Below are 27,700 nucleotides of genomic sequence, written 5' to 3'. Positions count from 1 at the left end.
GGGCGTGCGTGATCTTCCTTCCCCACCTGTCGCGCAGAATGGTCAGAGTCTTGACAGACAACATAGCCTCGATGCTCCATATCAACAGATGGAAGAGCTTAATCCTTGGCCCTATGCCAAGAGGCACTCGAGCTTGGCAGCAGTATCCCTGTGGTCCCTGCCAGACCAACTAGACCTGCTGTCACAGGGCCATGGTCGCCTCTTGCACCCAAACCTCACGTCTCTCCATCTCACGGCATGGATGCTGCATGGCTGAACCCTGAAGAACGGACCTGTTTGGAGGGGGTCTAGCAGGTCCTCCTGGGGAGTAGAATACCCTCGACTAGACAGACCTACCTGGCAGAGTTGATGAGGTTTTCCTACTGGGCGGCTGAATGGGGCATCTCCCCTTCGCATACTTCGGTGCAGTCAATCTTAGACTACCTGCTTCATTTGAGAAACCAGTGCCTGGCACACTCCTCTATCAAGGTGCATCAGGCGGCCATTTCTGCCTTTCATCTGCCCGTCCAGGGGCAGACAGTGTTCTCCTATGACATGAAGGTCAGGTTCCTCAAAGGTCTTGAGAGACTTTTTCCTCAAGTTCAGTCCCCAGATCCTCAGTGGGATCTCAGCTTGGTTCTGTCCAGGCTCACGGGCCCACCCTTTGAGCCTTTGACCTCGTACTCCCTATCTTACCTATCACGGAAGGTAGCTTTCCTGGTGGCAGTGACATCAACAAGGCAAGTTTCTGAGCTGCGTGCCCTGGCCTCAGAATCGCCATACACGCTCTTCTGTAAGGACAGGGTACAGCTCCAGCCCCAGCCGGCCTTCCTTCTCAGGGTGGTGTCTACTTTCCACATGTGCCAGGACATCTTCCTTCGGTCTTCTGCCCGAAATCCCATGAGACTAGTGAAGAGAGGTGCCTCCATCCTTTGGCTGTAAGAAGGGCCCTGACTTTCTACCTAGATTGGACAAAGCCTTTCTTTAGGTTGACTCAGCTTTTCATCTCTACAGCTGATAGGATGAAGGTCCTCCCAGTGTCCACGCAGAGAATTTCTAACTGGATTACCTCTTGCATAAGGACTTGTTACTAGCTGGTGGTTGCTCCATCGCCACCGATCGTCAGAGCCCACTCCACTAAAGCGCAGGCATCTTCAGAGGCCTTCCTGGCACAAGTTCCGATCCAGGATATCTGTAAAGCCGCAACATGGTCCTCAATACACACGTTCACGGCCCACTATGCGATCACGCTGCAGGCCAAGTGTGATGCTGGGTTCAGTAGAGCTGTGTTGCAATCTACAGGTCCATGAACTCCTTACCCGCCTCCACGGGTACTGCTTGGAGTCACCTAAGTTGAATGAACACGAGCAATCACTCGAAGAAGAAAAAACAGTTACCTTTTTCCATAACGTGTTCTTCGAGATGTGTTGCTCATGTCCATTTGACGACCTGCCCTCCTTCCCCACTGTCGGAGTTTCTGGCAAGAAAGAACTGAGGGTAGAGGGGGCCAATGGCGCCCTATATACTGCGGCATGTGTGCGCCACTCCAGGGGGTGCTGGAGCGGTCCCCTACAGATACTGCTGAGGGAAAAACTTCTGGCACTGGTACATGTAGCGAACGCACACACCTAAGTTGAATGGACATGAGCAACACACTTCGAAGAACACCACTTACGGAAAGAGGTAACTGTCTTTTCGAACTGCTCTAAGTTTTACAAGTAGAATTCCAAGCTAGGGCAGTTCTCTGTATATACGGAGAGTGTACAGATGTGTAGATTTCCACTCCCAAACCAATCCTTTGATTTCGTCTTTAAAATCTGCTCACACAACCAGTTTTTAAATGAGTGAAATGGGAATAGGTTAGCAAACTAACTCCCATTCTGTATCATGACTTGAATGAGAAACATGCAGTTTTCAGTTGTCAAGCCTGAGTTCTCTCTCTGCCACATCTGTTCCTCACCTACAGTCATATAGAAATCTTGTAATGTCAATAGTCAGGGCATCTTTAATGACCTATTTTGCTGTAGATTTTCTTCCACAACTTCCCCTTGTTATAGCATATCCCTGAGTCTGATGTCACAGTGAGGGCCTGAAAAGAAATTTTGTCCCTGCAACTTGTCAATGGTAGATGATTGGAAACCCAGCAACTTGAGGTGCTCCTATTTTTTTCCCCCTGTCCCTTACACTAATAGCAAAGTAAGAACGTTGCAGTTTCAAAGAGTCTTGGCTCTAAAAATGAATGGCCTGTTTCAGCCCACACCTAAACTCAAACTGAAATGAAACAGGGTTCCCATTAAACTACCTCCAGAGACATAGCTATCTCTTTTCTTTGCCTCAGTATAATGACTGTTACAAGGCTAAGAATGTTATAGCAATCTATTTCTGACACAGCATTTCTTCCACAACGTATCACGCCTCTCTGTGGTCACTTGCTTATGAGGAATATCTCAATTCACACCCTAATTTAACTCCACTGTGCACATTTACCTCCCTTACGTTATTGTAAATAATTTACATCAGAAATGAACATTTCTGAAACTAAGTTTCTAGAAAATAACCATAAAGAAATGAATCTGGCACCATGTAACACTTGTGATGTTACTTTTCTTGTGGCAGTCATTTGTGTGCATTAATCATATATTGGTTCACATATGGGCGCTTTTTGGATACAAGATACCTTGTAGCAGAGTTGTATGCACCAATTCCTGTGAGCTATCTGTATTGTTGAGGCTTCCCATTTACTGCTGCATGGAGGGAGTTGGTAGGAGGCACCACTGTCCATCTGAGCTTGGTGGTATTAAGCCTCTATGAAACATACTATATAGCAAGTGGTGCTGATTTCTGGGAGGGGCAAGTGCTTCGTCTTATTCAGAAACAAGACCTGCTAGTACTACTATCCATGTTCGTCTTCTCCCCTTATGCACCTTAAGTCCACCAGTGCTGGCACCCAGATTGTTTTGCCCTATCCAAGTGCTCTGGATGCTGAAGTTCCCTGTGATCTTTCTCCTCTCTGTTGCATCCAGGACGTGGAGGTGTAACCTATCGAAGAGTGCCCGCTCACATATGAGTACCAAAACATCATGGTGCAGCACTAGAGAGAGTGCGAGAGAGAGAGCATGCAGATGACTTGACACAATATGTGTAAACTAGTGACAAAATAAAGGTAGATGAGTTCAAGAAATGAAATGAAATAGAAATGCCATATAAGTATTTATGTTTGCTTTTTTTTCAGAAACAAAGTAAAGATAGATTTGGGCTTGAAGGTGATGAGGAATCAACAATGTTGGAAGAATCTGTGTCGCCTAAGAAGTGAGTTTGTGCCATGGGAAAAATGGCTTTCCGTAAGAGTGAAAGATTTAGTAAGCAGTGGGTAGTTTTCTTTAATCCCAAATATGGTTTAAAATATTTCTGTCCTTCGAAAATTACTTAACTGCAGGGTAATTTAACAGAAAACAGCTCTGTCTCATTCCCCTTCTGCAGAGTTAAGCTTTTGTTGTGAAGTCTGCTGTTTTGTCCAAAGACTATTATTTGGTGTGAAGTATGCACAGTTGTGGTGATTTGAACCATAAACTACGGAACTGAGACTAACTGAGTAGCAATCTGTATGCAGAGTTATAAAAATTGAATTAGTGGAAGGTTGTGTGTTCGGTTTGTGAATATTTACTTGCTTTTGATAGCTTACATTTGCTAAATGGATGGCTTTAATTAGGGTTTGCATGCAGTGTTGTTCTGTAACTGTCATTAGCAGAGTTTTATGTAATATGGAAAAAAATAATTAATCTTTCAGATGCTGCTAAAGACAAGGTGGGGGGCTTTGGCTCACAGTGCAACACAAATTAAGTGGGGTCTGGGATTTCATTGTGTGGGGAGAGTGGATTATACTGGGTGACTGAAAAGAGTCAAGTGCAGGGTCCTGGCGCTGTATGTTCACTTGAAAAGGAATATTCAGTTGGCTCTTTACTGTTAATTAACAGAAACAGTTATACTTTGAGCCATACTGAGGCCTAACTTAAGCCTCTTCTTTGCACTCCAAGGGACAGGAGGGTAGTGTCTGTGCAATGTGTGAAGGTCTGACTGTGATTTATGTTACACACGTGGCTTACAGGAAATGAATTGGTGAGATCTTTTATGTGGCCTTACGTGAATTTTTAGCTTTCGCATAGTGCACATGTTTTTACGTGCTTCCTTTTTACACTTCCTGTTCCAAATGGCTTCCAGAATGTATCCTATCCATGTCAATGCTGTATTTAGAAGCTCAAAACTTGTAACAAATGGATATGCATGGACAATGTTCATCTGTAACTGAAATTACACCAATTTTTTTCCAAGCACGTCGTTGCTCTTTAAATCAAAAATTATGCCAATGCCTCCAACTGTTGGAGCTTAGACTATACTTAATATGAGCAGTAACATCTGGCAAAGTGATCATGCCCATAGTTAATGATAACGTATTGTAGTCTTGGTCTTATCCCATTATTTGATAGACTGCTAAATTACTATCGGGGCAGAATGTAAATACATACAGTTTGGAAGAAGGGGTACACATTTTATTCCAACTCTAAGGAGTGCTTGGAAAATGTATCTCCAGAAATGTATAGTTGTTAGTCCTACTTTGGCATAGTTGAAGCAAAACTGTGAGATCCTTCTTTCAGTGACACAGCCCCCAGTCTCCGCTTTTGTCCTTTGTGAGATGAGGTGAGGTCATAACAATAAATACAGCCAGGTCACACATTCCATTCTTCCTTCACCGCCTGTTCAGGTAGTAGCATTACTGATAACTTGTTTGTCAGACACTGAAGATGTAGCAAACTTATACTTTAAGCACCTGGCACAATGGGGTTCTGCTGTATGACTATGTCTTTGGTAATACAAATACTTTCTAAAATGGTTGGATGAAAGAATACATTGACTAGAATTTAAGCAGTTCACCCAATTTAAACACCCTTGCTTAGAAACTGAAAGGGAAGAATGCAGCCAGGAATTAGTTTACAGGAGCTCATGAAGTCACAGAATTTAAGGCCAGAAGGGACCACTGAATCATCTCATCTGGCCTTGTGTATATCACTGACCATCAACCCCACACGCTAAACCCAACAATGGAAATGAGACCAAAGTAAATGAGACCCATGGGATATTAGACTATCACGTGCCCACAGGCAGAGAATAGGCGGGACCAAGGGGCATCAGTGCTCAAGGTCTCTGCAGTGGCAGGAAAATTATTACACGAGATACACCCAGATAATCCCAGTAAGTGACTCCACTCACCCACTGCAGAGAGAGGCAAACCCAACCCCCAACCCCCCCCGCCAAGGTCACTACTAATCTGAGCTAGGGAAAATTCCTTCCCAGCCTTACTTATGGATATTAGTTAAATCCTGAGCACGTGAACAAGAACCAGCCAGATTAACACCTAAGAGAGAGAATCCTCGGTGCCACCTAAGAGCCCTGGCCTCTGTACCGTCTCGAGCTATGGCCATCTCTGGTGCATCAGAGGTAGGAAATGGAGGGGCGGGGCGTAACCCATCCAAAATACATTGAGGGGGATATGCTTTCTTGACCTCATGCCGGTGACAGCTGAAACCCTGAAGCATGAGTTTTAGGAACATAAGACATATCGGAAGTCACAAGCAACCCCATCATACAACTGCGCTCATAAGTTTGTCCAGCTAATTCAGTTGTTTGACCCACAACTCCTATTGAGAGGCTGTTCCAGAACCTCACATTTCTGATGGTTAGAAACATTCTTCTAATTTCCAGGTTGAATTTGTTTATGGCCAGTTAATATCCATTTGTTCTTGTGCCAACTTTCTCCTTTTGCTTACATAGCTCTTCACCCTTCCTGGTATTTACCCCCAATATGTTTACAGAGAGTATTCACGTCCATTCTCAGCCTTCTTTTTGCGAGACTAAGCAGGCCCAGCTCTTCCAATTTCCAAGAGGCCCTCATTCCCTGATCATCCTAGTATCTCTTCTCTGCACCTGTTCCAGTTTAAATTCATCTTTCTTGAACATGGGTGACCAGAATTGTACACAATATTCCAGATGAGGTCTTACCAGTGCCTTGTATAACTGCATTGGTACTTTTCTCCCTGTACTGGAAATGCGTTGCATAATACATCGTAAGAGCACATTTGTCTCTTTCACAACCGCATCACATTGGTGGCTAGTGGTCATCCTGTGACTGATCCACACACACAGGTCTCTCTCCTCCTCTGTCGTGCCAATTGATGAGCCTCCAGCTTGAAGCAAAAATTCTTCTTCTTAGACCTAGGAGCATTACCTTACCCTTTATACTGTTGAATTTTCCCCTGTTTCTGTTGCTCTAGTCTTCGGGTCATCCAAATCTTCCTGTATAATATTCCGATCCTCCTCTATATAGATGATGCCTCCCAACTTGGTATCATGAGCCCATTTCATTAGCACACTCCTACTTTTTGTGCAAAGGTCATTAATAAAAATATTGAATAAGATTTGTCCCAAGACTGATCCTTGAGGAACCACAGAAGTTACCACTCTACAGTTTGATCATTCACCTTTCAGCACAATGCATTGCCTTCTCTTTAGCCAATTCCTTACCCACCTTACATGCTAGCACTGATCCATATCGTCCCTAATATAACTAATAATTTCCCATGGGGTACTATGTCCAGTGCTTTACTGAAGTCCAAGTATATTAGATCTTCTGCACTTCCCTTATCTAAAAATAAGTTATTGTACTGCCTTTATGCACATGTTTCATATTATCATTGTTTTGAAAACTGAAGCAAAGTATTCATTTAATTTTTGGGCCATACTGAGATTAAAGATAATCTCCACTGCATAGCAGCCCAACCTCATTCTTCCTTATTCTCTTGTTATTTGTCACCTTGATCGATTGGTCCTTCAACCCTCATATAGATTGCACTGATCACAACACTTCTTCCATTTGTTATTTATATAACTAAAAAAATCTTTATTTTAATTTCCTTGGCAAGAGCTATTTCAGCTTGACTTTTAGCAGTTCTCCCTTTACTCCTATATTTTCTAACTTTCATGATGTAGCTTTCTTTGCTAATTAACCCTTTTTTCCATTCCTTATAGCAGTGGTGGGCAACCTGTGGCCCCTGGGCCACACGTGTCCCGTCAGGGTAATCTGCTGGCGGGCTGAGAAACATTTTGTTTACATTAACTGTCCAGAGGCTGCCTGCAGCTCCGAGTGGCCGCGGTTCGCCTGTCCCGTCCAATGGGAGCTGAGGGCAGCCGTGCCTGCGGACTGTCAATGTAAACAAACTGTTTCGCGGCCCACCAGCGGATTACCCTGGTGGACAGCGTGCAGCCCAGGTTGCCCACCGCTGCCCAATAAACTCTCTGCTTACTCCTAAAAACCTTTGTGAGGTGGTTATTCTTCCAGCTGGGTCTGGAGCTTTTCTCTACAAGTTTTTTCCCTTTCTTGGGATGTGAATTTCAGATAGGTTTTGTATAGTTGATTTGAAGAATTTCCAAGTCATCTCTCCATGTAAGTCCTTGAGCTCTTCAGTCCAGCTGACTTATTTACCATATATACTTGTTCATTGGCCCGTTCCTTTATAAGCTGACCCGCACCCCCTCCCCCCCCTCAAAAGATGGATAGGTAAAAATAGCAAAAACTGTATGACCCTTTCATCAGCCAACCCTATATTTCAAGGGTTGGCAAACTTTGGCTCCTGGCCCATTAGGGTAAGCCACTAGCGGGCCTGGATGTTTTGTTCACCTGGAGCGTTCACAGGCATGGAGCCCCTGAACTCCCAGTGGCCGTGGGTTTGCCATTCCCAGCCAATGGGTGCGGCAGGAAGTGGCGCGCAGCTCCCATTGTCTGGGAACAGTGAACCGCAGCCACAGGGAGCTGAGGGGCTCCATGCCTGCAGACGCTCCAGGTAAACAAGACAACAGTGTATTTGATACTCAATTCAATGATTCCATAGAGTTTTAAATAGTCAAATTTTGGTGTAGACCCGTTTATAAGCCGACCCCCGCTCTTTGATGCATCACTTTTTTACCAAAAATATTCAGCTTATGAACGAGTAAAAATGGTAACTAATTCCCTAATATCACAAAGTCTGTCCTTTAGAAATCAAAAGCCATGGTTAATTACCTGATTTGGATTGTCCTTTCATTTAATGTAAACAGAATCAACTTGTGATCATTCAATCCAAGGTTATTTCTTATGACCAGCTTTTTTGTGATGTCCTCACTACTTACTAAAACAAAATCTAAAATTACATCACCTCATGTTAAGTATCAGGGCGCACCCGTGTTAGTCTGTATCCACAAAAACAAGGAGTCCGATGGCACCTTAAAGACGAACAGATTTATTTGGGCATAAGCTTTCGTGGATAAAACACCACTTATTCAGATCACTTCTTGTTGGTTCAATGATGATTTGACGAAGAACCAACTGAAAATAACTGGGCCCTAGCAGTAGAAGTAGCATTTATTCTCCAATCTGTATCTGGAAAGTTAGCCTCACATTATGACCCAACTCCCAAAAGTATTTATCTCTGTAATAATATTAGAGATCACTATCCATATCCTAGTCTGACCCTGGGAGTCTATAACACTTAACACTACCTCAGCAGAACCTCTTTTACAATCCTTCCCCAAAGTGGTTTTGACCCAAAGAAATGCTGTGTTGTCCATAATATCACTTCATATTTCTTTACAATTTACTGTTTCAATTATCTATGCTATCCCCAACTTTACCTTTCTTTTTCTCTCTCTTAAACAATATATACCCTACAATACCTGTATGTGAATGTGAATCCATGCTGGCTGTTCCTGATCACTTTCCTCTCATGCAAGTGCTTCAGGATTGATTCTTTGAGGACCTGCTCCATGATTTTTCCAGGGACTGAGGTGAGGCTGACTGGCCTGTAGTTCCCAGGATCCTCCTCCTTCCCTTTTTTAAAGATTGGCACTACATTAGCCTTTTTCCAGTCATCCGGGACTTCCCCGGTTCGCCACGAGGTTTCAAAGATAATGGCCAATGGCTCTGCAATCACAGCCGCCAATTCCTTCAGCACTCTCGGATGCAACTCGTCCGGCCCCATGGACTTGTGCACGTCCAGCTTTTCTAAATAGTCCCTAACCACCTCTATCTCCACAGAGGGCTGGCCATCTCTTCCCCATTTTGTGATGCCCAGCGCAGCAGTCTGGGAGCTGACCTTGTTAGTGAAAACAGAGGCAAAAAAAGCATTGAGTACATTAGCTTTTTCCACATCCTCTGTCACTAGGTTGCCTCCCTCATTCAGTAAGGGGCCCACACTTTCCTTGGCTTTCTTCTTGTTGCCAACATACCTGAAAAAACCCTTCTTGTTACTCTTGACATCTCTCGCTAGCTGCAGCTCCAGGTGCGATTTGGCCCTCCTAATTTCATTCCTACATGCCCGAGCAATATTTTTATACTCTTCCCTGGTCATATGTCCAACCTTCCACTTCTTGTAAGCTTCTTTTTTATGTTTAAGATCCGCTAGGATTTCACCATTAAGCCAAGCTGGTCGCCGGCCATATTTACTATTCTTTCGACTCATTGGGATGGTTTGTCCCTGTAACCTCAACAGGGATTCCTTGAAATACAGCCAGCTCTCCTGGACTCCTTTCCCCTTCAAGTTAGTCCCCCAGGGGATCCTGGCCATCCGTTCCCTGAGGGAGTCGAAGTCTGCTTTCCTGAAGTCCAGGGTCCGTATCCTGCTGCTTACCTTTCTTCCCTGCATCAGGATCCTGAATTCAACCAATTCATGGTCACTGCCTCCCAGATTCCCATCCACTTTTGCTTCCCCCACTAATTCTACCCGGTTTGTGAGCAGCAAGTCAAGAAAAGCGCCCCGCCTAGTTGGCTCCTCTAGCACTTGACCAGGAAATTGTCCCCTACGCTTTCCAAAAACTTCCTGGATTGTCTATGCACCGCTGTATTGCTCTCCCAGCAGATATCAGGAAAATTAAAGTCACCCATGAGAATCAGGGCATGCGATCTGGTAGCTTCCGTGAGTTGTTTCCATTGGATACCCCCTCAAAGATTATGCGCATCAGCAGCTTCTGCATCCCACCATCTTCTTTCTCTCCTCTCCTCCTCGGGTCGCTTCTCATGCTGTCTCAGTAGCCATCATTGCTTTATTTTCTTAGACCCTATTCCTAGGGGGAAAAAAAGAAATTGGAGGACCCTCCCCGTAGCTCCCTCCCACGGAGGCTGCTGCTAGCTGTTTGCTGCTCCAGTGTTCACTAGGGACTAGCTTTTTAACCTAGCCAAACTATGTCAGCACCAGCCCCTTGTTAAGGGATATCAGCAAGCACTGAATCAAGCCACATACCTAGAACAAATCACTCCGGTAGTGATTTTTTGCTCTGTTCTGAACAGAACACAAAATCACCATTCTTCTCTCAGGCCAAACTCCCACAGAAACTCTGCTGTTAACTGCTCGCTGTTTGCTGTCATGTTCTAATGTGCATTCCCTTTTCAGATCTACCATCTTGCAGCAGCAGTTCAACCGAACCGGGAAGGTAGAACATGGCTCAGTGGCATTGCCTGCTGTGATGCGTTCAGGCTCCAGTGGCCCAGAGACTTTCAATATTGGCAGCATGCCTTCCCCCCAGCAACAAGTCATGATTGGGCAAATGCACAGAGGCCACATGCCTCCCCTGGTGAGCAACCTGTTTGTTTTATAATGTCCTTGGAAACCAGCCCGTGTAGCCTGTGCTGTGAGTGGTCTGAAATAAGTATGTGTGCACACCCTGTTATTAGATAAGGGCTGTGAGCTGTCTGTGTTGTTTTACTGCACTGTTTGGCTGACTCTCCCGTTAAACTGCACACTTTCAATTTCCTTGAAACACCCAAAGTAACATAGTCATAGTCCACCTTTTTACTCCCCCCTCTTTGTCTTAAAACTTTTCTTAAAGTAGTTATAAACATGTTTGACATGGGCTGGGAAAGAGGGTAGAAAGGCTAAATATTGTTGATAAGGGCAAGCGGTATTGTATGAAAAATACAATATGTATCTGTTTACAGTGTTCTGAAAAAATCATTTATCTAGGCATCGCTTTCTGCTTTGTGTATTCCTATGAAGTCTGTTGCTAGGTCCGAGTATATACTGTTGATTTTTTAGTGTGCTGCCACTGGACTTGAATATTAAGCTCACTTTATTAAACAGTCATTTTAATATAATTTTAATTTCTCTGTACAAGTGTAACTGTAAAAGTTACCCTTTGTGTCTACCACTTTTTAAATGTATATTGACTAAGACCATTTGTTTAATTTTAAAGACTCTATTAACGAAGGCCTATACATATGCTCTAGATACCCTAAATATTGGGCAGTTTTTCGTAATATCATAGTAGCATAATTCAGAAGAATATTAATTTACTCATCAGTAGGTAATGCATATAACAATACATACTCATCCCACACCACTTCAAAGCCTTCAGCTCTGCAGCAGCCATATCACGTAGATGTCAGTTTGATTTTAGAATGACTCCTGATGAAGCTAATGGAGTATCAAATTCCAGGAAACTGATGATGCTATCCTTGAAGTAAATTCAAAACTCATGTTCACATTCATAGAACTCATGACAAGAAGACAGTGGTACTTTTTTACATGAATAGTGGACATGCTGATTGTGAAAAATCCGTTTTTTTTACAATACGTATAACTGAGAATAGTAAAATATTTTAAACAGCCTTGAGACTGAATCAGAGAAATGTCTGAGTGATCATTTTGCATTGTTAGATAATAAAAATCTTAAAACATGATATTCAGCTGTTTCTGCCAGTCCTGGCGGGACTAGGAAGATAAATTCAGACTCAGACTAAAACCATAGCAATGGAAATCAATGAGGACGCACCCCTGGTTAAACCTGTATTACCCCTGTTGGCTCAAATGTTACTGGTCAGCATGCTCCAGTTTTTATGTTTGCTTGTAAGTTTCTTCTCTGCCCTTTGTGTTCTAATATTTGCTTCCCCTTAGCTCTGTTTATGAAAGATTTATGGAAATTAACACAGTAATGGCAAAAACTATCCCCTCTGTCTGAAAGTAGAGAAGTCCCTGAGTTGCTCTGTCAAAATGTGGCATGGAGCATGAATGCCTTTTCTAATAATAGTTTTATGTACAATGTGGAAAGCACATAAATTGTTCCAGAAACCAGGTGCACTGTAGACAGGTCAGTCCTATCAGCAAAAACTTTGTCTTCCGATGTGAAGTTTCTAGGATTTTGCAGCTCCCGTGACACTGTTGCAGTTTGGGGGGAGTTCGTGTTCTCAATTAATAGCAAAGAGTTACTGTACTGAAAAGCTTCCTCCTGCTTAAAGTTCATCTGGTTTTCATCTCCTGCATGGGAGCTGATCAAGTTTCTCAAAGTTGTACAAGTTTGAAATAGGTCAGACAAGTACCTTGGGAGGCTGCCTGGATTTGGCTGTCGCTTACTTTCCCATCTTTTCTCAGGGTTCCTCTTCCAGGTTTGGGCCCGAAGATGTGCATCTGGGAGCCAGGTGCTCCTAACATGGTCCATTAATGCTGGAAATTTCTGAGCTGCCATGGGTTACCCACTAAGGGACCATGAAACTGTATGTATTAAGTAAAGAAGGGAATCAAAGGCAGTGAGGAGATAGGGAGCTAGTTAATAAGTGCTGTCTTGGATCTGGCAATTGGACCTGTTAACATTAACAGTGATGTGTATCAGTTGCATTTTTTACTGTCCTATCTAGAGCGCTAGTGTGATGCTTAGAAACCAACCTGCCCATTCAAGATCTCTGGCAAACCCATACCATTCAGACCCACACAAGCGTTCTTTCTGTATGACCTAGGAGGAGACTGTGGCTAGAAACAGAACAATCAAAATAAAATTCACCATTTACACAAGTCTAATGATTTAATCTCATTTACTTAGTGTATAGCACAAAACATTTCAGATCCACCTAAATCATGATTTGCAGCTTGGCAGACACTAATTTTCCTTGTCTATTTCACAGACCTCAGCACAGCAGGCCTTGATGGGGACTATTAATACGAGTATGCACGCTGTTCAGCAGGCACAGTCCGACCTCAATGAAGTTGATAACCTACCACCTCTAGGACAAGATATGGTGAGTTAATTCATGTGATCCCTATAAGGATTCAGCTAAACAGCTTGAGTTATTTATTTCAGAGCTTATTCATTGTCCCTGGGTGTAGATAGATATCTCAACAGCTTTATAAATAAGATGAAAATCCTTGTTTACTTAAAGGAATCTGTAAGAATATCTTGTTCTGTTTAACTCACATTAACCTTCTGAGGCTATACACCGTGGACCCAGTTGTCCCTTCCTGTACACCTTTGCAGTCACATTTACTTTAATGGGTCTACACGTGTGTGACTGTGGAAAACTTGAGTCAGTAAATCAGGGGGAAACTGCCACTTGGACTGTTGTAGTAAGTAGCTCCTGAGGGGAGAAATTGAAGGAGTGGCTGTAAAGCAAAACCAACTAAGATACTGAAGAAGGCACAGCTTGTATACAGATAGCTCATGACCCTAAAGAAGGATGGGTGTAATCCTGTCAGATACATCTCAAGTTTCCTCACCTATTTTTGGCTCTAGGAATTTTTGGCTCAAGCCTGTCTGTGTAAATATTCTTACGTGGCTTCTTAGCTATAATTGTTAATGGGATATGGAGCCTGTCAGCTCTGGAACACCACTTTGGATCCAATTTTGGGGTGGAGTAGAGCCAATAAGATTGGTGAGTCCCCATGATGAACCAGATGATGTTCTGTGATCCTCCACTGTGCACCATTTTGACACCATATTTATGGCATTCACACAGAAATCAGAGCTGTCAACCTATGATCTAGCAGTTACTGTAAGGAAGAATTTACAGTTATTTCAGCCTAATAGCGTAGCTGATGCCATCTGCTTCATTTAAAAGGCTTCTGAAAGAATCAAGGGCCTGTAAAGAACTTTACTCATTACTTTATCTTGAGTTTATTTCACTTGCAGCATGGCATTGCAGTCCTTAATACTCTGATGATGTTTCTTTCTAGGCATCGAGGGTATGGGTTCAGAACAAAGTTGATGAATCAAAACATGAAATTCACTCTCAGGTTGATGCTATCACTGCAGGAACTGCCTCTGTTGTTAACCTCACAGCAGGTAAATTACAGGGATTGGACTTTGCCAGGCTGCTGTTGTGTATGTACCAACCTCTTTTCAACAAGATGGAGGCTGCCCGGGAGACATTCAGGAATATACTTTCCTCCAAATACACAAATGGCCTTTATGACTGAAACAGACCTTATTGTCTTTTTTTTTTTTTTTTTAACCAGTGTTTGCACAGAATCTATTAATGCTTCCCTGATAAAGATAAAACCTAATATTTTGCTGGCTTCATGTAATTGAGAGTAATATTTTTGTATGGGTTTTCTGAAGTATCATTTATTGGCCACTCCTAGAGTCAGGATATTTGGTTGTGTGGACAAATGGCTTGCTCTGGTCTGTCTGGTCCTGTGTCTTACATCGTTTTTCAGTTTTTCTCTGAATTGCAAGTTAGGTATAAGATGTGTAAAGGCAACTAGTGTTCAATACTGCATTTCTTTGGGTCCCTCCATATAGTGAATATGGGAGAGATCATGGAAATTGTGGTTGTTTTGCTTACCTGGACAGTCATGAAGAGAAAAAATTCCATGAGAATGTACATATGTTATATATATGGGCAGGAAAAGTCTGAATTATCTAGCCAAGTCTTCTTTATCCCCTTCAATTTTACTTCTAATTATCTGACCAGAAACCAGCTTGTGCTGTACTCCTTGCTTCTGCACTTATCATTCCCTTCACTTATACAGGTGACCCAGTTGACACGGATTACACGGCTGTGGGATGTGCAATTACAACCATCTCTTCTAACCTGACTGAGATGTCCAAGGGTGTGAAACTGCTTGCTGCCCTAATGGACGATGAAGTTGGAAGTGGGGAGGATCTCCTGAAAGCTGCTCGGACTCTGGCAGGTGCTGTTTCGGACCTGCTGAAAGCGGTGGAGCCCACCTCAGGAGAGGTGAGAATACGGACACAAGCAGTGAGCTTTCACAGGCTCTCCTTCGCTGAAATGCATTACTCTCAATTAAAGTGTTTGGGTATAAAGCATTTATCCAATTAACCAGAATGGCTCTTTCCAGGCCCCAGGTTGTGTCTTCCCAACCCTCTCCTGCCACTGTTTCCCCTATGATCCCCAAGCACTTCTCCTGACCGCTTTCTTTGTGTCCTCCACATACCTCTGACTTCATGCCTTTAAGTGCGGTACCTTGATCCTAGAACAGCCTCCCGGTTAATATTCACCCATTTCCTCTTTCATTTATCAGCCAGCTGTTTCACTGTATTGTATCCACACTGTTGTATCCAGTCATGCCCTTATATTGTAAATTTTCACAAGTTGTTTGCAAAGTCTTCAGGTGGCTACTGACGGCTCACTGCTATCTGGCTAGTATTGAAAAATCAAGGCGCTGGCTTTGATTCTGCACTGTGGCACGGTGCCAACAGCAAACAGCCCCATTAAGATGCTAGCCAGTCATGAGGGACATATTTGAGTGGTTGGGGGGCTAACTTGGTATTGTGAGCTCTAGGAGCAGAGATGGGGAAATTGATTCAACCCTAAAAATCTTTATCTGTATATTCTTTATTTGACAGAAGCCTGCTGCCACCTCCTCGATTCATTCCTTATTTGTGGGAGGATTTTTTTTTTTGGTGGGGGTTTTGATTTTTTACTTTTCAAATTGAGGCAATCTGAATACACAGTAATATTCCATTCTGTATTTTTATTGGAAATGTTGAAAAAAGTGTTACCATTTTTTTTCTCTAAATGCTGTGAAAACTCAATTACAAGTTACTAGGGAAGTAAGTGGGGCTGGTACCTGATTTTTTTTTGTCTTTAATATCAGGGTCGCATGTAGCAACAGGTAACAGGTGAATGAAACGACAGTCTCCATCAAAATTTACGGAAATGGGAAATTGTACTGAGCAAGACAGAATTTAATATTGCAGACACTCTGGCCTGAGTTTATGGCTGCTATCCGTTTGCCCTGGATCTTTGCAGTTTTAAGGCAAAACCAGAAATCTGTGACCACTTCCAAGCAGGTTGCAATAAAAGCTGTCCAACACATACCTTTCCTTCAGCTGCTATGATGTGTATTAAAGCTGATCAGATTTCTTCTCACACTCAGCAACATATGGAGACGTGTCATTAAGATGCTGCAGGATAAATTAAATAGGAATACGGAAAAGTAAGAATATTCTAAGAGGTATCTTGAGTAGAGAGTTCAGTGGCGTTACCCTGTATACGGTAATGGGGCTAACAAAGGTGTCTTGAGAGAATTATGAAGTTAAAGAAAAACGTTTATGCTTTTCATTAACCTGTTTTGTAGCCTCGCCAAACAGTTTTAACTGCAGCTGGAAGCATTGGGCAAGCCAGTGGGGAGCTCCTGAGACAGATAGGAGAGAATGAAACTGATGAAAGATTTCAGGTAAGATCATATGAGTTGCTCACTGCCAGAATCATGCAATTCCACGGTGGAGCTTGCTGCTGCATGTAAGGTTCACAGTAGTGTTATCCTACGTCTGTATGCAAGTCTTTTGTATTTCACTTTGATTAGGTGAAAAGATGTCTCTAATTTTGTCTAAAATTTGAACTGGTACAAATCTTTAATAGGTTTAAAAATTTAGTTTTGTTTTATTTCTCTCAACACTTTCTTCTTTCATCCAGCTTAAGAAGATGAATATTATCAATTAGCATTATGGTTATTTTGGAGGGTCTCAGTCTGGCTCTGTTGTATCAAAAATAATTGAAGCACATTGGAAGCAGAATTTTAAATGAGGTTGTATATTTGAATAATAGCAATACAAGCATTAAACCACTTATACAGCTTCAAACAACCAAATGCATTTGTCTTCAAGAAGAAAATATCTTCTGGAGCTGGGGCCTCTGAGGAGTTACAGCTTGAGCCATTATTTTATAGTGTAAAAGAAAACTGTACTAGCAAATGGATAGCCCCCAGACACACTGTTTGCACCTGTTTATAAATTAAGGTTGCAGTGCCATTTTCTTTTGCTTTTCTATACAGTGCATACTGTTTATTGAATATGCAGTGTCAGATACCCGTTAGTTATCATTTTGAGATCTGAAATCTTCAACTTGACCTTAGGTAAAACATATGGCTGTAGATCACCAATTACCCAGTGAGATCAACTCAGGTTTTGAGTGTGCATATCTAGTAACTAACGTCACATGTTCTTACAGTGATTAGTCCCACATGTCTACTCTGAGATTACAGCTCTAAATTGTACTCCCATATCTTGCATTTGGCTATCACAAATCCGAAGTGTGTAGTTCTGCCCCTTCCCAAAAGGTGATTGATTCACTCAGCTTACTAACCTGTTTGCACAAAGCATTTCAACCCTGTAAGCAGGCCATGTGTAACAAAGAACATTTCTGGATAATACATAGCAATGTTTCACTGGGAATCTACCATAACTTCCCCTTTGTAGATGCTTTGAGTCTTCTTAAAATCGGAATATCCTAGTTTAATTTTAAGGAATCCAAAATATTGACGCTAGTGAGTATTTCTGACAGCTTAGGTCAAGTTTTGTCCTTTGTTTTGCCAGGATGTACTGATGAGTCTTGCCAAAGCTGTTGCAAATGCTGCTGCCATGTTGGTGTTGAAGGCTAAGAATGTGGCTCAAGTTGCTGAGGATATGGTCCTGCAGAACAGGGTTATTGCTGCTGCTACGCAATGTGCACTATCCACCTCTCAGCTTGTGGCATGTGCCAAGGTAAGGCTCATGATGTTCGTGAAGGGGGCAGTGCGTTGTTTCAGTATGTTACACACTCATTCACAGTCTTCCCTGGGTGTATTGTTGATATGGTTTAATCAGTTAACCTTGAATATCCTGGAGTTAGAGCTCCTACAAAAACATAAAACTATGCAAAGATATTTAGGGTTCTATCCCCAAGACACGTTGGATAGAGCCTTGTTTCTCAGTTGCCCGCTCCAGCCGGTGTCGATTGCTGCTGCTGTGAGCATTTCACAACTTGGCCGTCCGGGGTAGTGGTTATTTAATGAAGCATGTCCTTCCTTCTTTTGGCACCTTAGAGACTAACCAGTTTATTTGAGCATAAGCTTTTGTGAGCTACAGCTCACTTCATCCGATGAAGCGAGCTGTAGCTCACAAAAGCTTATGCTCAAATAAATTGGTTAGTCTCTAAGGTGCCACAAGTCCTCCTTTTCTTTTTGCAAATACAGACTAACACGGCTCCTATTTTGAAACCTTCCTTCTTTTGTTTCCCCTTTGGGCCAGCCCAGACTAAACAGTTTCTCTAGTCTATCATTATTAAACAACTGCTAATGAAAGTGTTTATGGTTTGGCTTCTTGTTAGATTACAACAAGAACATCAAAGGGCAGCCTTTAGCATATGAAGTGCTGCCATACTATTCCAGAGAAAGGGCCATAGATAACTGATATGGCCTGCTGTATTGCTAATATTGATAAAAATACTGAAAATATTACTCTGAGAAACACAGCTTGCTGTGGAGTTGTGTGACATGTTTAACAAAACCTATAAGCAGCACACATTCAATTGCGTTATTTTCATCATAACTGAAATTCAAGCCAAGTTTGCTGAAAGGTTTGTGTTCAGATTTATGTGCTTCTGCATCATTTCACAGTTTCTGATGGGAACAAAGAGAGACGCATCAGTTTTGCCTGAGTATTGAGAGTTGGCCTAAGAAAAATACAAAGGAGCTCCCATCCACATAGAGCAAAATCTCAAATAGAATCACTGTGTTCCATGTGGCTCTGTTTGGAGAAATGTTACCATTTTCATTTTTCAGAGTAGCAGCCGCGTTAGTCTGTATTCGCAAAAAGAAAAGGAGTACTCGTGGCACCTTAGAGACTTCATTGGATGCAAAGTGAGCTATAGCTCATGAAAGCTTATGCTCAAATAAATTTGTTAGTCTCTAAGGTGCAACAAGTCCTCTTTTTCTGTTTTCATTTTGAAACTTTAAAGCTTTAGCATGTGAAAATACGAAATATTTGTGATCTGCAGGTATGGCTTTCTTAGGGTTAATTGCTGTTGGAAAATGAGCGTTTAAATATTGTAGAACACCCAAGAGGATTATAATTAAATTAATAGCCAATTTGCGGTATTCAATTTTCAGTATTTTCTACTTCATTGCTGTGGCTGCCGGGCTTTGTATAATGAATATGTAAGATCATTAACTGGAGGTGATGTTCTGACTGCTTTTAAATTTCCACAGGATGGCACAAGGCAGTCAGTGTCATTTTTTTCTTTTGTGGAAAAACACCCATCTGACTTCTTTCCTTTGCCTGTAACTGACTTGACATACCTGAATGATATGGACTGAATCTATTGTATCATTAGAGCACATTCATGGTTTGCTCAGCTTGGTAGTTCGTACTTTCAGACACGCAATTTTCCTTATCTGTTTTTCCCGGAGTTATTTTTGGCTTTAGCAAAATATTGGCTGATAGTGGAAGACTTTGCAATACCAACTTTAATTAAACTTCAGTAAAGGATCACAGTCCCTACGATAAGCTTTCTTCAAGTGAAGTTCTAGGATACAGAGCTGTGTGAAATGACTGCAGCTATCTTGCCAGAATCTGCCCCATACCTGCCATTCAGAACCAACTTCATGTATTTCTCCATTTGTTCAGTAATCCAGAAAAGTCTTAACTTAAAAGGGCAAGGACATTTTTAACACTTTGACTTTGATAGCCTCCAGTGGTAATCATTTACCAACTGTTACTGTGCTGTTGTATGATGTACATTACTAATCTCTTTTCTTATAGTAGTAGATAACTGCAGTACTTCATGCTTTGGTATGGCAACTGTTAGTAGGTGAATAAGCTGTTTTCTGAACGCTAAGGAGACAGATGTGTTACCTGTTACAGTAGGCTGATAACTTCTGGCCTATTAGATCTTTTCTTAACACCGCGTTTTCTCTCAATGTAGGTTGTGAGCCCCACTATCAGCTCTCCCGTATGCCAGGAACAGCTGATCGAGGCTGGAAAACTGGTGGATCGTTCAGTGGAGAATTGTGTCAGAGCCTGTCAGGCTGCCACAGATGACTCTGAGCTGCTGAAGCAGGTCAGTGCAGCAGCCAGTGTAGTCAGCCAGGCCCTGAATGACCTCTTGCAGCACGTCCGTCAGTTTGCAAGCAGGGGAGAGCCCATTGGACGCTATGACCAGGCAACGGATACCATTATGTGTGTCACTGAAAGTATCTTCAGTTCGATGGGGGATGCTGGTGAGCTGCTTTATCTTCATACTCTCTGTAATGGGGATATTACTTTAGTCTGACTCAAATTCCCTCCGACATATACCCATTTCAAGTAACGCAAGTCAGAAATCCTTAATGCTTTAGGTGCCCATAGGCTTGTGCTCCTGTGAGCAGTCATTCTAACCACAATATTATGTCATTAAAGCACCTGTAAGTGCGCAGTGGGCAGGTGAGGTTGAGTCTTTTAAATTGTATAATGGATGCTTATGGAGCTCTGCTAACACAACTGATATTGTGCCTGGAAAATCAGGGATGCCATATATATGATGTCTCATATCTTGCTGTTTGTGTTGCACTGCTTCACGTCATGGGAATGTTATAGCAGTTTTGTATCTTTAAATGTGAAGACTGCCTGTTAAAGTGCTCAATCAGCTATTTTATTCTTTGCCAGTAATTAGATCCCTAAAGATTTATTTACCTGACTAGACTTAGCAGGCAAGAATTTTGTTTCCATTATGGGCTTGGCTTTTATAGTGTAGCTTTTAAACCTTTAAGTTCTTTGTTTTAAAGAACATGGCTGTTGGAGCCCAACCAATCAGGGGCCTAATGTTTGATGAGCTTGCTGTACAATTCCATTATAGAAATGTGAAATGTTGAGACCAAACTATTCTAACTAATGAGCATTATGAATTGTTATGATGTAATTATAGGGACACCATCTACTTGAGGTCTAGTCAATTAACTGAAACTCCTTGAAATATTTATTTTTTTAAAAACTCCTCTGGTATCCCCTTCCAATGATTGTGGGTTCATTGTTACATTATCCTGTTTTTAAATGTTTTACTCCTTGTACTATATATCCACCCAAACACAGGAAACTCACTCTAATAGGTTAACACGGAAATGAAATATACTCGGAGCTTTTACCTGTGCAGTGTGGAACAACTCCCCATTATAGTCATCTTTGTATGAGTAAATATAGGAGAGGAAATTTGTCAGATGTTTGAGCTTTAAATTGACTCTCTTTTCAATTGTGCTATGTTTGGGCTAGGACATAAGGAGATGATACAGGTTTGGCAAATTCTCTGTGGTATTTTTAGCACTAAGATGATGTTTTTGGTGAGAAATTGCTGCAGAGTAAGGTATTGCCAAGCAGATACAGAGCAAATTAAAAATATAATTAATTAACCCATCCCTCACCCTCAAAATGGAAACTGTAGTACAGTATCCTAAACCTTTTACTCAGTGACGTTAAGAGACTAAGACACACACAATTATGGCTTAACTAGTGTGCTGTCCTGCCTGTGTATATGTTGTGTGAACTATCTGTGTGCCACATATAAACCATATATTATCTGATGTCTTGACTCCTAGCAAAGAAGATTACAGAAACCTTGGATAAGGTTACTTTGGATAGTGTCTATATACAGTTCACAGCCATACATGTATGAGGGGCTGTGAGGAGCTGTGTCACCACCTGCCCTGCAACCTAGGTGCCTCATGATGCTTTACTGTTGTCACTCCCAGTCTGGGCCATTCACAAACAGCCAAACTGCACACAGGTCACACCCTGAGTGTCTGCGTATAACTGCAGTCGTGGTCCAACAGCTCTGACCCCAGCAGCCTGTCAGTAACACTCCAGTCACACCCTGGCTTCTACCAGCCTGGGTTACTGGTTGTAGGGTGTCCCCAACACACTTCTGGTTCTGAATTTTCCCCAATACATGTGTTCTGCACTGTCTAGCCCTATCCTAGGCACTTCAGATATTATAGGTCTGTTGCCTCTGTAAAGGATCAATATTCAGCAGTTTGCTACTTCTACTGAGTTACCCAAACACTTCAGTTTAAACACAACACTGGGTTAGTTTTTTATTTAAAAAAAAAAAAAAGTTTATTTTACTACTAAGAGAGAGATTGAAGAGAGTACAAGTATAACGCATTGAAGTCCGAAATGGTTAAAAGAGAAATAAACATAAAACACTTTCTAGTAACTAACTAAACTTAAGGTAGATTTGGTTCAGGGTAAAATCGTTTCCTCAGGTTCCCAGCAGCACTGCTGACCAAATTCTCAGGTCAGGACCTCCCTGAAAGTCAAAGGGCTGGTTTCTTTGTCATCTTAGGTAAAAAGAAAGAGAGAGGTAGGGAGAGAGAGAAAGAAAGGTAACACCTGTGGTGTTTTTGCCCCTCACTTTCATTGTCCAATCACCCTTTGAAATGCATTTTCCTGAGGGTCATTCCGAAGTAAAGTTCCCTCCAGCTGCTGAGGAAACAGACATTCTCATAGTGAAAGTGGTTCCCTAAAATGCAGATCGATCTGTTCCTGCCCCCCTTCATTGTCAAAGAACGGCCACTTGACAGGTGATTTGCCAATTAACCTTGATGACAGCTGGCTAGAGGCTTGTCCTTCGTCTTTGAGGAACTGATTTACCCTCTTTTGCTGTCCCAAGGACCCTGTTTACTACATATTGTGATACAGCTTGGCCAGAGGGCAGCAGGAGGGTGGTCAAGGGAGATATGTAAGCCCCAGGATGATGAGCCTTATTCCCTGTGGAGGGAAGAGAGGCTGCTATAGATTAATTAGAGCACCTGAAGCCAGGCACCTGATAAAAACCCCCTGCTTCAATCAGACAGTTGAAGGAGCTGAAGCAGAGTGGTTTGATGTTGGAGCAGAGAGCAGTTTGAAGGAGAACAGTTTGGAGGGAAGCAGAGGAGAGTTTGGAGAAGTGCTATGGCGGGCCAGAAGACCAAGACCCTAGCTAAAGGGAAACTCGGCTTGTGCAGAGCAGAGGGACTCCATAGACACAAGGGGTTGGGAGAAACCTGGCCCAAGCAGAGAGAGGGCAGGAAGCCCCACAAGCTGAAAGGCCAGAGAGGGAAGTACCCCAGGGGAAGGAATTGCTAGTTCAAGTGGTTTGCCACTATCCTTAGGGCCCCAGGGTGGGCCCGGATCCCTCCCTCTCCACTCCCCTTCTCTGGGATGCTAGTGGGACGGTTAATACCCCAGATCAGGGTATTATAGAACTCCCCATAATAATTCCTAGAGCCATGTCTTTTACTTTAATTTAAATATTGTCTATGATGGAGAATCTACCACCACCCTTGTTACATTGTTCCAGTGGTTAATTAGTCTCAACATTAAACATTTACGCTTTATTTCCATTTTGAATTTGTCTGTCTTCAACTTTCAGCCTTTGGATTGTGTTATAGCTTTCTCTGTTAGATTTAAGAACCCATTACTAAATATTTGTTCTCCATGTATGTACTGTAATGAAGTTACCCTTTAACCTTCTCTGTGTTAAGATAAATAGATTGGGCTCTTTGAATCTATCATTTTACGCATGTTTTCTAATCCTTTAATCATTCTTGTGGATCTTCTCTGAGCCCTCTTCTTGAATTGTGGGCACTAGAGCTGCACACAGTATTCCAATAGCAGTTGCGCTGGTGCCAAATATAGAGGTAAAATAACCATTCTGGTCCTACCTGAGATTCCCCTGTTTATGCATCCTAGGATCACATTAGCTACTTTGGCCACAGTGTCACACTGGGAACTCATGTTAGCTGATTATCATCCACAACCCGAAATCTTTTTCAGAGTCACTGGTTCCCAGGATAGAGTCCCCCATCCTGTAAGAATGGCCTATGCTCTCTGTTCCTAGATGTTTACATTTACGTTTAGCAATATTAAAATGCTTGTTGTTTGCTTGCACCTTGTTTACCAAGAAATCCCGATTGTTCTAAATGTGTGAGCTGTCCTCTTGCTGGGTTACCCTTTATTCCTGGGTTACCCTTTATTCCTGGTAACTATGGGGCTTTAAGTGCAAAAATTACATGTCAGAAGATAGCTGTAAAGGTGCAGTGAAATCTGTTACTTTTATTCATATTCTGTTCTGGACTGGAGGAGTGTGCTAAGAAGGCACTTCCTTATAAACACCATTGTTAACTTCCTACAGTATTTGAAAAATCCCCATGGCAGTATGGGAAGCTTTGGAATTTTTTTTGCTTGTCAAAACTACTTTGGAACATATACTGTGGAGACTTCTTAAACACAACAGTAGGCTTTTGAGCTAAGCATCTGCTGCCTTTGGTTAACCTTTGGGAAAAGAAGGGAGCCAAAGAGTTAATCCAGAAGCTTCAATGGATTCACTTTGCTTTTGAGTTTGGTGTAGTACCAGTTATATTAATAAAGCAAGCATGTTCTAAAAATGATCTGCATCCACTTCAGAAACAAACATCTCCATTCGACCTCTGTGCTTGACCATGAGTGATGCGTAAACTCATTGTGGTAACATCACTTTAATGCCTATTTTAAAGTTAAAAACCCTAAAATGATCCTGATGAATTGGTACTGAGTCACTTCTGCCAGAAGTGTTTAATTATTCTGTACAGTTCAGTAAAATCGGCTTCTTGAGATGCATGTGAGGAACAAACAAGAAGAGGGAACCTATGGTTTCTCATCTATGAGAAAACACATCAGTAGTATTGTAGTGAAGGGGTGAAATACTCACCCTATTGAAGTCAATGGCAAAACTTCCATTGACTTCTATGGGGCCAAGACTTCACCTAAGGCATGTAGGTAGATTTAGGTGTATAATTAGTGTTAAGCATAGTGCTATGCATGTTCATCCTACTGCATTTCTTGTAAGTCAAATGTTACCAGTTTCCCATGATCAGTTGTGATGTCATCTACCTCCAAAACTTTGTGTTTAAAGCTTTTGAGCAATGAAGTATCTACTTGTAATTTTAATTCAAACGAGGATTTCAGAAAATCTAATTTTATTTAAGTCTTAGGTAGGGGCTTTTTGAAACGGAAATTTAGATAAAGGTGAAGAAATTCAAAACTTAACTTGTTAATATTGTAGGTGAAATGGTGCGGCAGGCCAGGGTACTTGCTCAAGCTACTTCGGATCTTGTCAATGCTATGAGGTCAGACGCTGAGGCTGAAATTGACATGGACAACTCTAAAAAGCTTCTAGCTGCGGCTAAACTTTTGGCAGATTCTACAGCCCGCATGGTTGAAGCGGCAAAGGTACCTACCAGGAAACAGTGAACTGAAGAACCTGAAAGGCACTGAATATTAACTTAATTCTTCATAACTGTGCACAAACATGAGACATTATGTGCAGTTACTAGGTTGTAAATAGGAATTGTTATAAAGCAGAAACAATTGGTTAGCCTATGAATGTTTGGGTTGCATTTGACAGCTTCCATTGGGAACTTTAACTAAAAGTCCAGTAGAAGTATGCATATTAGTTGATCCATTCTTTTGGATTCCAAAACCCTTTCCATATTCTTTTGGTGACTTTATTGACCTGATAGATATGTATGTCCTTGACTTGTTAGTACTTTTTCAGGCCTTAAAAAGGGGAAAACTAACATGTCAGACTTGAGTCCTAATTCAACCTTCTGATGACAAGATTATAACTACCAAAAATCTTGTTAAATTGGGAATTAAAAATTGAACTTTAAATACTGTGATTATATAAATACTGGACATTGTTAGAGCACAGATAATACACCATTTACAGAATAGTAGTTTCCTACTATATGTGGAGTTTTAACATGTAGTTGCCCAGTATAAGTAAATACTGCACAGAAGAACAATGTTTTATATTGACACTGTGTGAGGAGTAATGGAGGTATGTGGTGTAATACGCTGGACTGTGTACTGAAAGTCTGACTGCCTTCTTCACCATATTTAACATGTTAAGCAGTAACCTGCACCTACAATTGATTTCTACCTGAAATCATGATGATCGTTGAAACTTTCTTCTCTAATTCATCTTAGAGTGACGTTAATCCATAGAAAACAGGTTGATCAGAGAGAGGATAATGGGATTTAAATTCCTCTTATATTTTAATATGTAGACATGGAAATTTTTTGAAGATTTGTATTTTACTCGCAACTCCTGTGCAGGGGGCTGCAGCAAATCCTGAAAATGAAGACCAGCAGCAGAGACTGAGAGAAGCAGCAGAGGGACTACGGGTTGCCACAAATGCAGCTGCTCAGAATGCCATCAAGAAGAAAATTGTCAACAGATTAGAGGTTTGAAACCAAACTCTCTTGTTTCTATTATTTTACACTTCTTTTAATTATGCAAACCCGTATCTGTGTAGCACATTCCAACAATTATAAATGCAGACTTTAGACAAAAAATGTCAAGTTCCCCCAAAGTAATGGACCTAAACACAGCTAACAAGGGGCACTTTCATTTGAAAGTTGCATTCCAGACTGATTTCAGAGTAGCAGCCGTGTTAGTCTGTATCCAGACTGAGTGTAGTGTGAATTAACTAGTTTGCATATTAAATGTTTTATTAACTTGCAATAGTTTAGTTGTCAGTAACAAACAGACTGAAGGGATTTTTGTTATTATGAAACTGCTATATTCATTCAGTCATTTTATTCAACGGAACTTTGGTGGTATGATCTTCAGAGTAAATACAGTAGAGTGCTCACTGTTTCATTTCCATTTAAATAATAGTCTGTAGTCCTGTGATTTGTGTTTTTTACCAAATATTATTTGAGATTTGTAACAAGAATGTGCAAAAGCGCTTCGCTTAAACTGCCCCCAAAACACGTGATTGCATCACAACTAAACTCTAAAGCCACCCAAAGAAGCAAAGGAGCAGAAACAAAGTTGGAAGCAAAACATAATAGCCAGAGGTGCAGCAAAGGGAAAAAGGCAATTTGTTGTACTGTGGAGAAGAAATTCAGCCTACTTTAATCTTCTGTAGAAGTCTGACCTTCACAATTGCAAATTAAATATACAAAAGACTGGGGAGGGGGCTGGGGAAACCGTCTTAGTTACTGGTTTTCAACTGTGATTTTACAATAGTCTGAAAATGATTCGAGCGGATTAAGACAAGACCAACAAGCAGATCTGAGTAGATAATCTTCATCTGGATGTGTATTGTATTAAAACTACTATGTCAATGTAAAACAAGATAATCTTGAGTAATTTAAGCAGTGATGCATTACAGTGAACTTTTTAGCTACATTATAAGAAACCTTGTAGAAAATAAGGGGTTTTTTTGCTGTAGAAATATCTTATTACTTTCCCCTATATGAGTAATCTGTGCCAGTAATAGTTTAGATGAACTAACAAGCTCATGTTCAAGGATGGATGTATTTATTTGGTGGGTTAATTAGGGAATGGTGTTAAGAATAATGTTCATATTGGAATGTATTTGGCAAGAGGTGGAATTTTATTTTTTGATAGATAGGTGTGTAAAGAGAGACCAGTAATAAGATTTCTTAGTATTTGAGTTCAGGTTCTCCCTCTATATTTTTAGACCCAAGCAAACTCGTCCCTTCATGTCTTCCACATATGATCACCTTAGTGTCTTACCTTTTTGGCTTTGAGCAGTCCCAAGTAGAACTGGTCCTTTGCTCCCATGAGGAATGCTTTTCAAGATGCAGCCATGATTCTGCTCTTTGGACTGCTAATGTCGCAATGTGGACT

At 41.6% G+C, this 27,700-nt stretch overlaps 1 protein-coding gene across 3 annotated transcripts in view; it reads left to right on the top strand.

The window, feature by feature from the left end:
• The window catches only part of TLN2 (talin 2), a 346,170-nt gene that overhangs the window by 194,992 nt on the left and 123,478 nt on the right, over positions 1 to 27,700 (top strand). For all 3 annotated transcript variants that reach the window (XM_073303618.1, XM_073303619.1, XM_073303617.1), the window contains 10 exons: positions 3,212 to 3,288; positions 10,452 to 10,632; positions 12,953 to 13,066; positions 13,998 to 14,106; positions 14,796 to 15,004; positions 16,368 to 16,466; positions 17,605 to 17,772; positions 19,973 to 20,267; positions 25,100 to 25,266; positions 26,155 to 26,283. In XM_073303618.1, coding sequence (XP_073159719.1) covers positions 3,212 to 3,288; positions 10,452 to 10,632; positions 12,953 to 13,066; positions 13,998 to 14,106; positions 14,796 to 15,004; positions 16,368 to 16,466; positions 17,605 to 17,772; positions 19,973 to 20,267; positions 25,100 to 25,266; positions 26,155 to 26,283 — 1,548 coding nt within the window. The remainder of the gene's footprint in view (positions 1 to 3,211; positions 3,289 to 10,451; positions 10,633 to 12,952; positions 13,067 to 13,997; positions 14,107 to 14,795; positions 15,005 to 16,367; positions 16,467 to 17,604; positions 17,773 to 19,972; positions 20,268 to 25,099; positions 25,267 to 26,154; positions 26,284 to 27,700) is intronic.

This window comes from Lepidochelys kempii, chromosome 10 (assembly GCF_965140265.1).
Source record: "Lepidochelys kempii isolate rLepKem1 chromosome 10, rLepKem1.hap2, whole genome shotgun sequence".
Lineage (NCBI taxonomy): Eukaryota > Metazoa > Chordata > Testudines > Cheloniidae > Lepidochelys > Lepidochelys kempii.
This window is presented reverse-complemented; position numbering and strand designations above follow the sequence as displayed.